Source organism: Mustela nigripes, chromosome 2 (assembly GCF_022355385.1).
Source record: "Mustela nigripes isolate SB6536 chromosome 2, MUSNIG.SB6536, whole genome shotgun sequence".
Taxonomy (NCBI): Eukaryota; Metazoa; Chordata; class Mammalia; order Carnivora; family Mustelidae; genus Mustela; species Mustela nigripes.
The window spans coordinates 73,914,353-73,927,158 of NC_081558.1; the positions used below are offsets into that span (position 1 = coordinate 73,914,353).

General features: G+C 37.0%; 1 protein-coding gene across 9 annotated transcripts in view; it reads right to left on the reverse strand.

The window, feature by feature from the left end:
* RBMS3 (RNA binding motif single stranded interacting protein 3) overlaps positions 1 to 12,806 on the reverse strand; it is a 713,870-nt gene that overhangs the window by 108,247 nt on the left and 592,817 nt on the right. For all 9 annotated transcript variants that reach the window (XM_059390794.1, XM_059390798.1, XM_059390793.1 and 6 more), the window contains one exon: positions 2,147 to 2,243. In XM_059390794.1, the coding sequence (XP_059246777.1) occupies positions 2,147 to 2,243 (97 nt within the window). The remainder of the gene's footprint in view (positions 1 to 2,146; positions 2,244 to 12,806) is intronic.

Below are 12,806 nucleotides of genomic sequence, written 5' to 3' on the forward strand. Positions count from 1 at the left end.
GAAGTTCTCAGACCTGATTAATTTGGTCCCCGAAACACAGTAAAATATAAAGCAAATTCCTATATCACCAGTACTGGCTGCAGTGCCTGCATGGACCCAGGTCAGCCTTGGAGCATAATCTGAGCTTGGTGTCAGAGGCTAGAGTCTTAGGAAGCCTCAGGGACCTCCTACTTAGAGGTCAACTCCCAGGGATAGATGTAAGTCATGAAGAGTTGACAGCTGAGACTTCCTCTTTTTCTGTCATTTGTTCTAATCTCAAATTCTCAAGTGATCCCATCTTGGAAATAAGTCCAAGTGGTAAAAGCTGGGGAAAAATTAAAGAGATCAGTTGGAAATTTGGGGGAGAATGATTTGGGTTAAACCCAAGTTAAGCAAGCTTGTGATTTTTTTTCTTTCGTGGTAATTGGTATGGCAAATAAAAATGAGAATTTGAGCCAACCAAATGTTCAGAAATGTGCCTTGTCAGCCAAATGAGAAAGTCAGCTTGTAAGGGCTGATTGTCACATAAAGAACCCTGAACACTTTATTTTCAATACGCTCACACTAACAAAATCGCCAATGCACTTTAGGTTAAAAAAAAAAAAAAAAAGAAAAAGAAAAAAGAAAGTGGTGAAAGGCGAGAATCAACAACAGAGGAAATTGCTCTGATTCTTTTTTGGAGAAAAAGGCGCTAGAGTTAAGTTCCACTTATGAGCCCTCCCAAGTGAAATCACTTTTCTGTGGATATGTTATTCATGTCACCAAAGTTCTCTACATTGGGGCTCATTGGGTGGTCTTGGCCGAAACACAGGCCAAGTTTTTTTTTTTTTTTTTAAATGGGTAAAAAGAAAAAAAAAAAAAACACACAAAAAAACACAAAAACACACATTACAACCAGGCAGGCCTGCGGGAAGAACAAAAACGGAACAGCACCTGCACGTAGCCTCATGGGTCCCAAGAAAAGGCAATTAAGAAATCATTCACTCTGAGACCCTCAAATGCAATTCACATGAAAGTCTATTCCATTTATCCACCAACATGTATCAAGAATGTAAGTGCAGAAAAAGAATGAAAATGATCTGCTTCAGAGGGGATCAGTTAGGAAAAATTGTATATAGTCTCAAGTTTGATGCTCTGACAGTTGGGACATCCTGAAATGAAGTATGCAATGGTTGAATAAGGTGAAACTTCACTGAATTAGTAGCAGGCAGCAACATTACAGTTTTACCCATCATAAAACATCCACCCCCACCATCTGCAAAATACAGAGAAACACATGCAAGCACGCACGTACACTCTCTCTCTCTCTCTCCAAAGTTTTGAAAAGTGACACGAGGAACCCTCTATATGTAGCATCTATAGGCGCTGTCTAATTAGAATTAGAAGAATTGTCTGAAGAACAATAGGAGGTAAAGAGAAGCAGGGAGTAATAGCACATTCGATAACTCAAAGGAATAAGACGAAGAGTATTTTTTTGAGGGAGAAGTATGACTTCGTTAAATCCACCTGTGTACTTAGAATTAACTGGCTACATCATCTGCTTTAGGACACACACTGAGTGTTGGCTTTTTTGTTTTGTTTTGTTTTGTTTTTCAACATGTGGAACCCGTGAGGTCTTTTCTGACCTCTTCGGGACTGAGAATGAAGTAAGAGCAGGAAATAGGAATAATGTTTTACCACTTTGAGAGTCCACCCTAATTCTTGGGAAAAATGATTTAACATCTGTCCATGTAGCTTTGCATGGACACACAGGACAACTGTGACAAAATGAGATGACAACGATAAAATATCTTGGAGTGAGTGAGGGGTATGCCAGATGTGTGCTTGTAGAGAAGACACAGTAGGGAACGTGACGATCCAAATCACTGACAACCAACAAAGTAAATTCTCAGTGGCAAGGAGGCTGCACTAATGTTGGCTGGAAAGGAGCATAATCATAAAAACTCAGCAGGAAGAATGAAGAGCACGGTGGACTTTCTTATTCCGTGAAATAGATGCAAACGAGCCCTTCAAAGTGTGGGCTAGAACTTGAGAATTATTTAATTAAGATGTGACTAATGTGTTTGAGGACAATTAACAAAAAAGTTCTACTGTGTCCCTTTTGCCTTGATATCATCTATTATTGGCCGGAAAGACCTCTCCTTGGGTGCAGGTAAATCGGACATACCTGGTATGTGGAGACAGGGGAAGCAGCAATGAATGGCGTGATGGATGTCTGTGGAATCATGCGGTTGGTTGCAATACTGTACGGTGAAGAATAAAATCTGCAAACAGAACACAAAAAAAGAAGATTCATGAAGCTGCTGCATGCCTCGCTTCGAATCAAATGCTACCAAGCACCTCTGGGAAAGACAGAGTTCCACCCTCGTGTTTTTCCACCAACTGTGAACAGGAGCATCCAGGAGATTTATAGCATTTGATGCCACTAAGAGAAATAAATCGTTCTGAACAAAATGACAACTTTGAGTCATCTTATAAAATTGGCTGCACAAAATCTCTGATGTCGGGATGAGTGTAATAGTATGTTTAACCAACGGGGAGGAAAGCCATGGGCATTATTTTTTGTCATTGTTTTCTTTCTTTCTTTCTTTCTTTCTTTTTTAAGGCAATGTTAAAGCTCTTTGAGGGAAAGGCAAAATGATAGCAACAAGCTTTATAAAGGTGGCCAATGTTATGTGTACACAAATTGCATTTGTCTCATCATTCAAGAGAATAGGGTCAGCTCCTAGAGAGTTCTATATAATTTGTGCTAGGAAGAAGTCCGTGGACTCATGTGAAAACTGAGCTAAATATTTTCTCCCTGAAAAGAGAAGATAGCAGACAATTTGTGATTTGTGTCCCGCTGAGGATAGGAATATTTTCTAGATTCAATCAGGGAGATATTGGAGTTCTGTGATGTACTCCTGTAGACTCTGAAAAGCACTGAGATTTTGAGTCTTTCAGGGCCCTTCATCGAACAATTATAAAATGATAGTGGGCAAGATCAGAGTTTCACAAATCAGGTCTTTCTACAGATCTTTCAAAGGGCAGCTTTTCGGTACTTAAATCAGTGACACAGCCATCTCTGCTCACACTTTACCTTATAGAGTTTACACATTACCTAACACTCAAATTCGTCAGTGGATTTTCAAGTCCTGTTTCTTCCTTCCTGTCTCATTGGTAAGTGAAAGGCCAGAGGGGCCAGCCACAGAATGGAAAAAAACAAACAAACAAACAAACAAAAAAAAACAAGATGCTTTTGATGGATTACTTCACTGATGTGAGGATAGATTAGGAAAATGGGTTTTAGTGGCAACAAAATCATTATTTCACTTAGCTGTACTCTTAGCAAAAATCAACTGCTACTTTTTTTTTTTTTTTTAATAGCATCACTGAGGTTTGAATTTCGGGGCCAAAAACTTCATCCCTCAGAGGTCACTGATATTTTGAACAGAGAATCTCATGGATTACCCTTCTAAAGAAGCATTCTACAAGACTCCCCCTGAATGTAGGAGTTCTAGATTTCAAGGTTTCCAGGATTTAATGAGGAAATTCTTTAACCTTAGAGTCTATAAAAGCCTTCAAGCAAGGATTGGGAGACCATAGTCTTAAATTTACTTTATCTAGCTCTCAACAGGGATTATAAGGTCACACTCTTTTCGTTAAAAAAAAAAAAAAAAAAAAAAAAAAAACCGCAGCTGCAAAAGTTACTCTGTTACACATTACATCCTTACTATCCATACCCATCAGACCTCTAAGTTTATAGTTGTGCAATTAAAAAAAAAAATGATACTGACTGCATACATATTACAATGACAAAAGAAAGAGAAAGAAAGAAAGAAAGAAAGAAAGAAAGAAAGAAAGAAAGAAAGAAAGAAAAAAGGAAGAAAAAGAGTCCTAGTGTTGCCAAAGATTCAGAAAAAGTGGGCTTCTCATTTGTTGCTGGTGGAAATGCAGAACGGTATAGTCATTTTGGAAAACAGGTTGCCAGTTTCTTATGAAGTTAAACACACACGTACTGTACAACTCAACAATCCTAGTGGTAGATATGAACTCAAGATAAATGAAGAAACCTTATATTTACACAAAACCTTAAAGCAAATGTTTATAGCAGCCTTATTGATTGGACTTGCCAAAATGGGGAAACAAGCCAAGCATCCTTCAACAAAATTGATAAACAAACTGTGGTACCTCCATTCAGTAGAACACTACTACGCCATAAGGAAATAACTACCAATACATTCAACATGATGAAACTTAAGTGAATTACACTAAATGAAGGAAGTCAGGCTCAAAAGACTCTCTATTTTATAATTCCACTTACATCACAACATGAAAAATGCAAAACTATAAAGAAAGAAACTATACAGATCAGTAGAAGTCAAAGGCTGAGCTTGGGGGATGGAGTCAACTAAAGACACATGAGGGAATTTTGGGAAGTGATGTAGCTATTCTATTTTGATTGTCTGGTGGTTCTATGTGTACTTGTCAGAACTCATAGACATGTACACTATAAAGAATGAATATATGCTCTATGTAATTTCTACCTAATAAACCTGTCTTCCAAACAAAATCAATTACTGTGTAAGCAAATATACATCCTTCCACTTAAATATATATATATATATATATATATATATATATATATATAAAATTTACTATTTGTACCAACGATAGGTAAGACTCTAAAACATTACATAGACTCTCTGCTGAGCCACTTAAATTGTATCTTATCTGTACATTAATCAGCCTAAAATCTCCCAATGGCTCTTCATTGAAGTGAAAACAAAATTTGCATTTCTGGTATTGGTTAGCACAAACAGGCTACCGCCTACCTCTCTAGTATTTTCTCCTACCCCTCTAAATCAGCCAGCTAGGTTCCAGCCACACTGACCTTCTTTCGTCACATGATTCTGTCATTCTTACTTCTGTCTTGTGCCACTAAACTTATAATTCTCTCTACCTGAAATGCTTATTTCCACAAATCTCCCTAAGCGTACCTCTTTCTCATTATTGGTCTCACATCTCCTTTCTTCAGAGAGGTCTGTAGCTAAAGTAGCAACCACTATCTCCACCACCTTTGCTCTCTATTCCTCTCCTGTGATTTTTTTTTTTCCCCTATCACTCCTACATCCATCTAAAGTAGTGACTTTTAAAAATTTCTTTATGTATGTTATAGAATAAATAAATGTTCATGTTCCTCCAAAATGCACATGTTGAAATCCTTTCAATGTGTCTATATTTGGAGATGGAACCTCTCTGGAAGAAACTGATGCGGTCAACAGGCTGGGGCCCTGATCTGATGGGATTAGTGTCCTTATAAGAAGGGACACTAGAGAACTTGCTCTCTGAAAGGCTGGGTGAGGACATAGTGAGAAGGCCAGGAACAGATCTTCACCAGAAATGAGTTAGCCAGTCCTTGATTTTAAACTTCGAGCCTCCAGAACTGTGAGAAACACAATTTTTATTGTTTAAAACCATCTAAAAAATGCTATTTTGTTGTGGTGGTGGAGTTGACTAAACAGGATACTACTGACTACCTTTTCTCTCTAGATGCCAGTTTTGACAAAGCTGAGGACACACTGGCCTCGTTGCCTAAAGTAGAGCCTAGGAAATAATAAATATTTAAGAACCATAGGTCAATTGGATGAATGAATGCAAAGAAGCTTAAGGAAATAAGTCGTGATTTCAGTATAGGATGGCCAATGCCAAGATTATGGGACCATAGAAGATGGGTTCCAAAACCAGTAGAAAGCTGATGGTTAAGAACCCAGAGAGGCCAACATTACATGTTAGTAAATGTTCAGTGGACGTTTCATCAATATTTGCTTTCTAAGCATGCGAAAGTATTAGCAACTAGGGAAGAGTCCTTTTCTACAAAAATCATGATTTTCACTTAAAAATCCCCCTTTAGATCTTAGCCTTGACAGATCTTATTTATGAAGAAGTGAACGAGAAGACTTACTTGGGGCTTATAATGACCCCATTCCACCCACGGCTATTCCATAATCACCCCACAGTCTTTCTTATTCACCACGCTCTGGTGTTAGAAAAATCCAGTTTCAGCCTCTCCCACCAATGGAGTGAATCATGACTCTCACTTGGGCATGGCTGGTTTATTTTGTAAAATGTAGCAACTGAAGCATTAAAAGTGAAGGCAATGAGGACTGGATTGACAGGCAGAGTTTACAGGGAATTTTATGGGGAAAACAGGGAGAAGAAACATAAAGAAATCAGCCAACTAAGCTGATACTTACAAAGGGAGCCCTTGGGGGAAAATTTAATGCATTTTTTTTTATTTGCTCTAATCCTATACGGCACACAAGAGTGATATTTCTTCTTTGCCAGCAAGTTCCAAAACTGCCACTCAAGTCAGAGAGTTATTTAGAATGGAAAATGTACTGGGAAGAAGAGACTCTTCTAATTCTCATATTCTGAAATAAGCTCTTCCCAAGTTCAAACATAAACTGGATGAATTTACAGGACACCCTCCTTAAACCATGAAAAGAAAAATTGCTATTGCATCACAGACTTAGAGGTACCATATCTAAAGAAAATGTATCAGGCCAGGCTCTATAAGAGAAAACTGTAGAATGAGTTTCCCAATCTTTCCACTTCTTCTCAGTCCCTGCCATGTAACTGTTAGGGTTTAGAAACACTCCCATATGATCATGATGTTAAAAAAAGGAGAGACCATCCAAATGGATGCTTTAGGCATAGGCATTACTGGGGAACAGGAAAGATAAAACTGAAACATTTTAGCCATAATAACAAAGTTAAGGTAATTCTAAATATGTGACTTTGTTTTTATATCATAATATATGCATTATTCCTTGAAAATGTTTTTATAGAAAACTGGGAATGAATTCTTAAATCATTTTCCTGGGAATAGTTTACCCTTTTAAGACACACACACACACACACACACACACACACACACACACACACCCCACACACATTTGTTTTTTTTCTAAAATGCTCATAACATTTATGTGCATGGTAAGTGTTTCTTTTATACTCTCTGTCCAGTGGTACTAAACTAGAAGTGATTTTGTTTGTTGGAGAACATTTGGTGGCAGGATCTGGAGACATTTTTGGTTGTCACAAGTGTGTGGGTGGGTCGTTACTGCTATCCAGTGGATAGAGGTCTGAGATTTTGCTAAACATTCTACAATGCACAGGACAGCTCCCACACAAAAAATGATCTGGTCCAAAATGCAGTGTTGAGGATGAGAAAACTTGCCTTAGGAATATGAACTAGTTGCTTCTGGAGTGATTTCATTTGAACAAAATACCAAATGCTACAGTGGCTAAGAGAGTTAACTAAGCATGATCTATCTATAGAATTCTAAGCTTGCCTTTGAAAAAGTTATTATTTTTAAGGAATGCAAAGAGTTACTTGGTTCTCTGGCACTTAAAGCAAGTGGGCTCCAGAAGTTCAGAATATGCAAGTTGAAGTCACTAATAGGACATGATTTCGCCTGCAGGAAATTCATCTTCAGAGGATTTGGCCATCAGTAGTAATATGGTGAAATCTTATTTCACTGACAATAAAAATAACATGAATATATCAATAACCGCAGGGTAGAATGTTTTTTACTGAAGAAAACCTCACAAAATTCTATTTGCACACTGAAATCAACAGCACTGTCTCCTCTTTCATGTCCACAGGCAATATTGTTAGAGTAAGAACCACGAACACTATCCTCAGGGTAACACTATAGCATAAGATTAATAAGTTATTGGTCGTTTTTATTGTAATACCACTGTATCCTTCACATTAGATTCCATTCCTAGTGTAATAAGATAAGGTTTCTGTATCACTTAATATCAAGTTCCCATATACAACAGCTGGCAAACCAGTGCTATAGAAAACATTTTTTTTCATGTCACTCCCAAGAAAATGCATTTTATTCAAATAAAACAATCCAAGAGGCTTTTACACAGCAGCTCTTGCTGAAAAGGACACTGGAAAGATGAGATTTTGAATATGGGGAGTGATTATTTCCCACCTCCCACACTCATATTTGAAAATGATGGAATTTCATATTGGACTGCTAAAAAAGCAATAGGGGAATTGTAATAACAAACTGTAGACTTAAGCCAGACAGTTCTGAAAAAAGAAGAGGCAATTTTTATTCTTGTAAGTTAACCTAGAGTAAAAAGTACTAAGGTTTCATTTTTCCATTGTGATCCAGACACTTCTTCACTATAAACTTCAAAGCCTTAGATCGATGTGACATTGAACTAATTTTTTTGAAAACAATAATTTGGATAGATTCAGGCAGACGACAGAACTGACATTTTCTACCATCTAAGTTCAAACAGGATAGATTCCCCACTGTTGGTAGTTATAAATACTTGTTCTTCATTAGCTAAAGTTGAGCTCAATTTGGGAGTATTTATTTCAATTTCATGTTGCTGTATTAATGCAGAGGTTATGGAATTCAGAACATATTTAACCCTTGACACAATTTAAGCTACTAGCCACAACCCAGCCACATACTCAGAAAGCCCTGGGGTTTACTACACTTATGGGAAACCAAAGGGTCATAAAATACGTTCTTTAGCTATGATGTGGGTCATCTCTAAGAGGAAATGTTCATGTCAGTGCTCCATCGAGAAGCCTTCTGAATCCCTCATTAGAACACAAATGCCTCTTTTTTGTGGTCCTATGATATTAATTTTCTTTTCAAAAAGAATATAAAAACATAAATAGTGAAAAATAAGTCTCCCCTTTTTCCCTACTTTGCAGTACTTGGTTGGCCCTCCTTAGAGAACTACTGTCATCATTTCTTTTATATTCTTTCAGGAAGATTTTATACAAATAAAAGTTAATATAGACATAGATCTCGTAGTACTTTGTGTTTCTACCACAATATTATTTGCACTGTATCTCATATTGGAATTGAGTGCATGTTCATTGTCTCCAATATAATATAAAATTTTTTCTTTTCAAATATGCATCACCAAAATGATTTTAAACAGTGCAATAGAGACAGATATTCAAAAGAAAAAAATGTTGAACTGAACTCAGTGAGCATTAAGCAATGTTTAAGAATATTAACTGGATTAGAGTGAGTTACAACTGTATCTTTGGATACTGATTATTCTATGCAAAATGAGACCAGTTTCTTTCCTGGAGCAATAAACATGTCTCACTCTGTTAGGTTACTGCTGCCTGCCTGAGTTAGGGTGCTTGCTAAATCGAATACAGCAACATGAATAGGGAGTAACATACTCTATTCTGAACATTCATGTTAGATCCCTTAATATGCTGAGTAAGTTTTCTAAATCACCTTCCACACCTCCAAGACGCACATGTTAATGTTAAGCCAACGGACAGTATGTGGAGAAAATATTTGTGGTGATCCCAGTATCTTACAGGCTTAGAAATTATTGTTCTAGTATCCCCTATTCATAAAATGTTACCATACAAGACAATAAAACCAAACACGAACAACATATTTTTAAAATCATCTCTATGAAGTAGTGTCAAATGAATAAGATTAATTCACTGCAATCTTCCTCTTCTTTCCTTTTCATTATATAAAATTTCTATGTTCTTGTTATCAACAATACAATGGACAGTCTGAGTCTTCTAAAACTCCATTTTTAACTCAAGATGTGATAAATTCATGGGCAATTTGGATACTTTGGGTGAAACTGGAGGCCATATACTTAAAGAGAAACAGATTAAAGTGTTATATGGGGACAGAGTAAATTGATGCTGCAAAAAGGAATGGTTTCTCTAATGGCAATTTGTTGGGGCCAAGAAGATATCATTGGTTACATTTCCTATTTCTTCTTTAACTTTTACAATACCGGGTTAAACAATCTATAAAGATGAATAAAGCATGAAACCTGCCTTCACTGAGTTAATAGCCCAGCAGGGAAATAAACATGGTGTCAACAACTGCATGGTAAATAGACTGTCAAATGTATCATGGCACCTTGAACTATAACATCAATACTTACACTGACAGTTACACTGTACCATACAGAGTTCCTTTAATCCTTACAAAGTCTTACTATCATCTCCACTTCACAGAGGAGCAAACTAAAGCAAAAACAACTGGCCCATGTCTGGTGAATAACAGAATTTGGATGTGCATATTGGCAGGCTGATTCTGGGGTATGCACTCCTAACCACTGCTCATAGTGTTTCTCTTCTGACTGGTTGTGTAATTGGCTTCTGCCTGGAATCACTTGATTGTGTCCTTCAAAGGACAGCAGTATTTTAAAAAATGATGGAAAGAAGGAAAGACAGAGAGAAGGAAGAAAATTACCATTCCTTCCAGGCAGAGAATTCCATGAGTAACAAGACACAAAAATGTAAAGTAACATGGAATGTTCTGAGAAGTTTTCAGGAACCAAGTTATGGGTGTTACTATTATATATATCTAGACATATATATGTTTATGTATATGTTTGGTACATGTATATGTATATATATAAAACATGTATATTATAGTATTATTATTATTATGTGTGTGTGTCTGTGTGTGCACATGCACACCATTCTTGGAAGTTTGAGTTTTGTTCTATAGTTAGGAAAGTCTACCTAATACTTTAAACCAGACAGGGAGGAAGATGATTACTGGATTACATTTTAAATAATTTATTTATATAAATTTATTTATATATGTATTATATATTTATATATAATATATTTATTTTAAATATGAATATATATTTATATGTTATTATTTAGATATATATTATATATACACATATATATATATATACACATTTTTTTAAAAAACCATGTGAAAATGTTTTGTAGGAAAGATATATTAGGGCGCCTGGGTGGCTCAGTGGGTTAAGCCGCTGCCTTCGGCTCAGGTCATGATCTCAGAGTCCTGGGATCGAGTCCCGCATCGGGCTCTCTGCTCAGTGGAGAGCCTGCTTCCCTCTCTCTCTCTCTCTGGCTGCCTCTCCGTCTACTTGTGATTTCTCTCTGTCAAATTAATAAATAAAACCTTTAAAAAAAAAAAGAAAGATATATTAGACACAAATAAAAGGTTAGTACAGGTAGGAAGGGAGACTGAATGAACTCAACCAGTGGCAAGGAGCAAGAGCTGGGGTGAAGATATAGTTCAAAGATAGACTGAATAAGTTTTAATGACCAATTTTATCAAGAAAGTTGTAAAACAGAGAACTGGAGTTTATGGCCTAAATGGCTTTAGAGTGAATTATTGGGAAAAAAAAGGAAGCAAATTTCCTGTTTGTTTTTCATTTGAATATGTTTTGTTTGTATTAGGAAACATTGATGAAGTTAATGATCTCAATTTGGGACAGAAAAGGTATCTAAGAGCAATACCTAATAAGCATTAGAAACACAGGTAATAAAATAACCAGCCAACCAAAGAGTAATTATTGGGCCCTGCATCTACTTATGATTTCCAAGTGTCAGCTTGGGAATCTTCAGGTTCCAAAAAGCAAGAGGAATGGATGAGATCAACCAAGAAAAAGACAAAACCCTAAGAAAGATTACTATAAGTGGGGAAAAGAGGAGGAATAAGAAGAGATCAAGTGAGTGGGAAGAGTACAGAGCCTGGAGGATCAGCAGGGAATGGAGCTGTGGGATCCAAGAGATAAGAAATTTCCAAAAAGATATAAATGGTAACAACGACAATTTGAATGAGGCAAGATGTCAAATGGCCTAAGAACTAAAAGGGTGTCTGTTATAATGGATGCATTTGGAGATCATTGAGAACATCAGCAAAGGAAATTCCATTCAAGTTTGAAACCAGACTTCATAATTTAGTAAGCTTCATTAGAAAATAATATGGGAAGACTGTGTACAGACAACTGAAGTTGTTTAGCAGTGAAAAGAAGGCTAACATAGTGTTGTCACTAGAAGTGACTAACATAGTGTGGTCACTAGAAGTGATGTCCTAGGTATGAAAATTGTTTTGCTTCTACCCTCTTGAATGGTAGAAAAGGCTTCAGCATTTCTATAGGCTGAAAGGAATATTCAGTGGACAAGAAGCTATTGAAGAGAGGGACTGGTCAATGGCATACAGTTCTTTGTCAATGAGAGTAGATCAGATGACAGGATTCTCAAGACAGGTATCCTCAGCATCTTAACAAAAATGTGTTTTATGAGGGAACTATTCATTGTTGTAAATGTTTAAGTGGGCAGTGAAAAGGGTGAACCATTTTTGCAACACTTCAAATAATTCCAAGAATAGAGTGTAACACTGTTACTATAAGGTACAGATAAAGATATGTCATAGAGAGGCTGATTTAAAGTGCACAGGAGAAGAATAAATGAAACAAGATGGGATTGGGAGGGAGACAAATCATAAATGACTCTTAATCTCACAAAACAAACTGAGGGTTGTTGGGGGGAGGGGGTTTGGGAGAAGGGGGTGGGATTATGGACATTGGGGAGGGTATGTGCTTTGGTGAGTGCTGTGAAGTGTGTAAACCTGGTGATTCACAGACCTGTACCCCTGGGGATAAAAATATATGTTTATAAAAAATAAAAAATTAAATAAAAAAAAATAAAGTGCACAGATGCATAAGAGACTCTTAATCTCACAAAACAAACTGAGGGTTGCTGAGGGAGGGGAGTAGGGAGAGGGTGGTTGGGTTATGGACATTGGGGAGGGTATGTGCTATGGTGAGTGCTGTGAAGTGTGTACACCTGGCTATTCACAGACCTGTACCCCTAGGGCTAATGACACATTATATGTCAATGAAAAAATTAAAAAAAAAAAATAAAGTGCACAGATGAACCTGCAGCCAATCTCAACGTGGCAAATGGGCAGCGAGGTGAAATGTGAGGTGAGGGCCTGTGGAAGGGAGAAATGTTCCCGGTGTTCCATGCAGTCCTTACA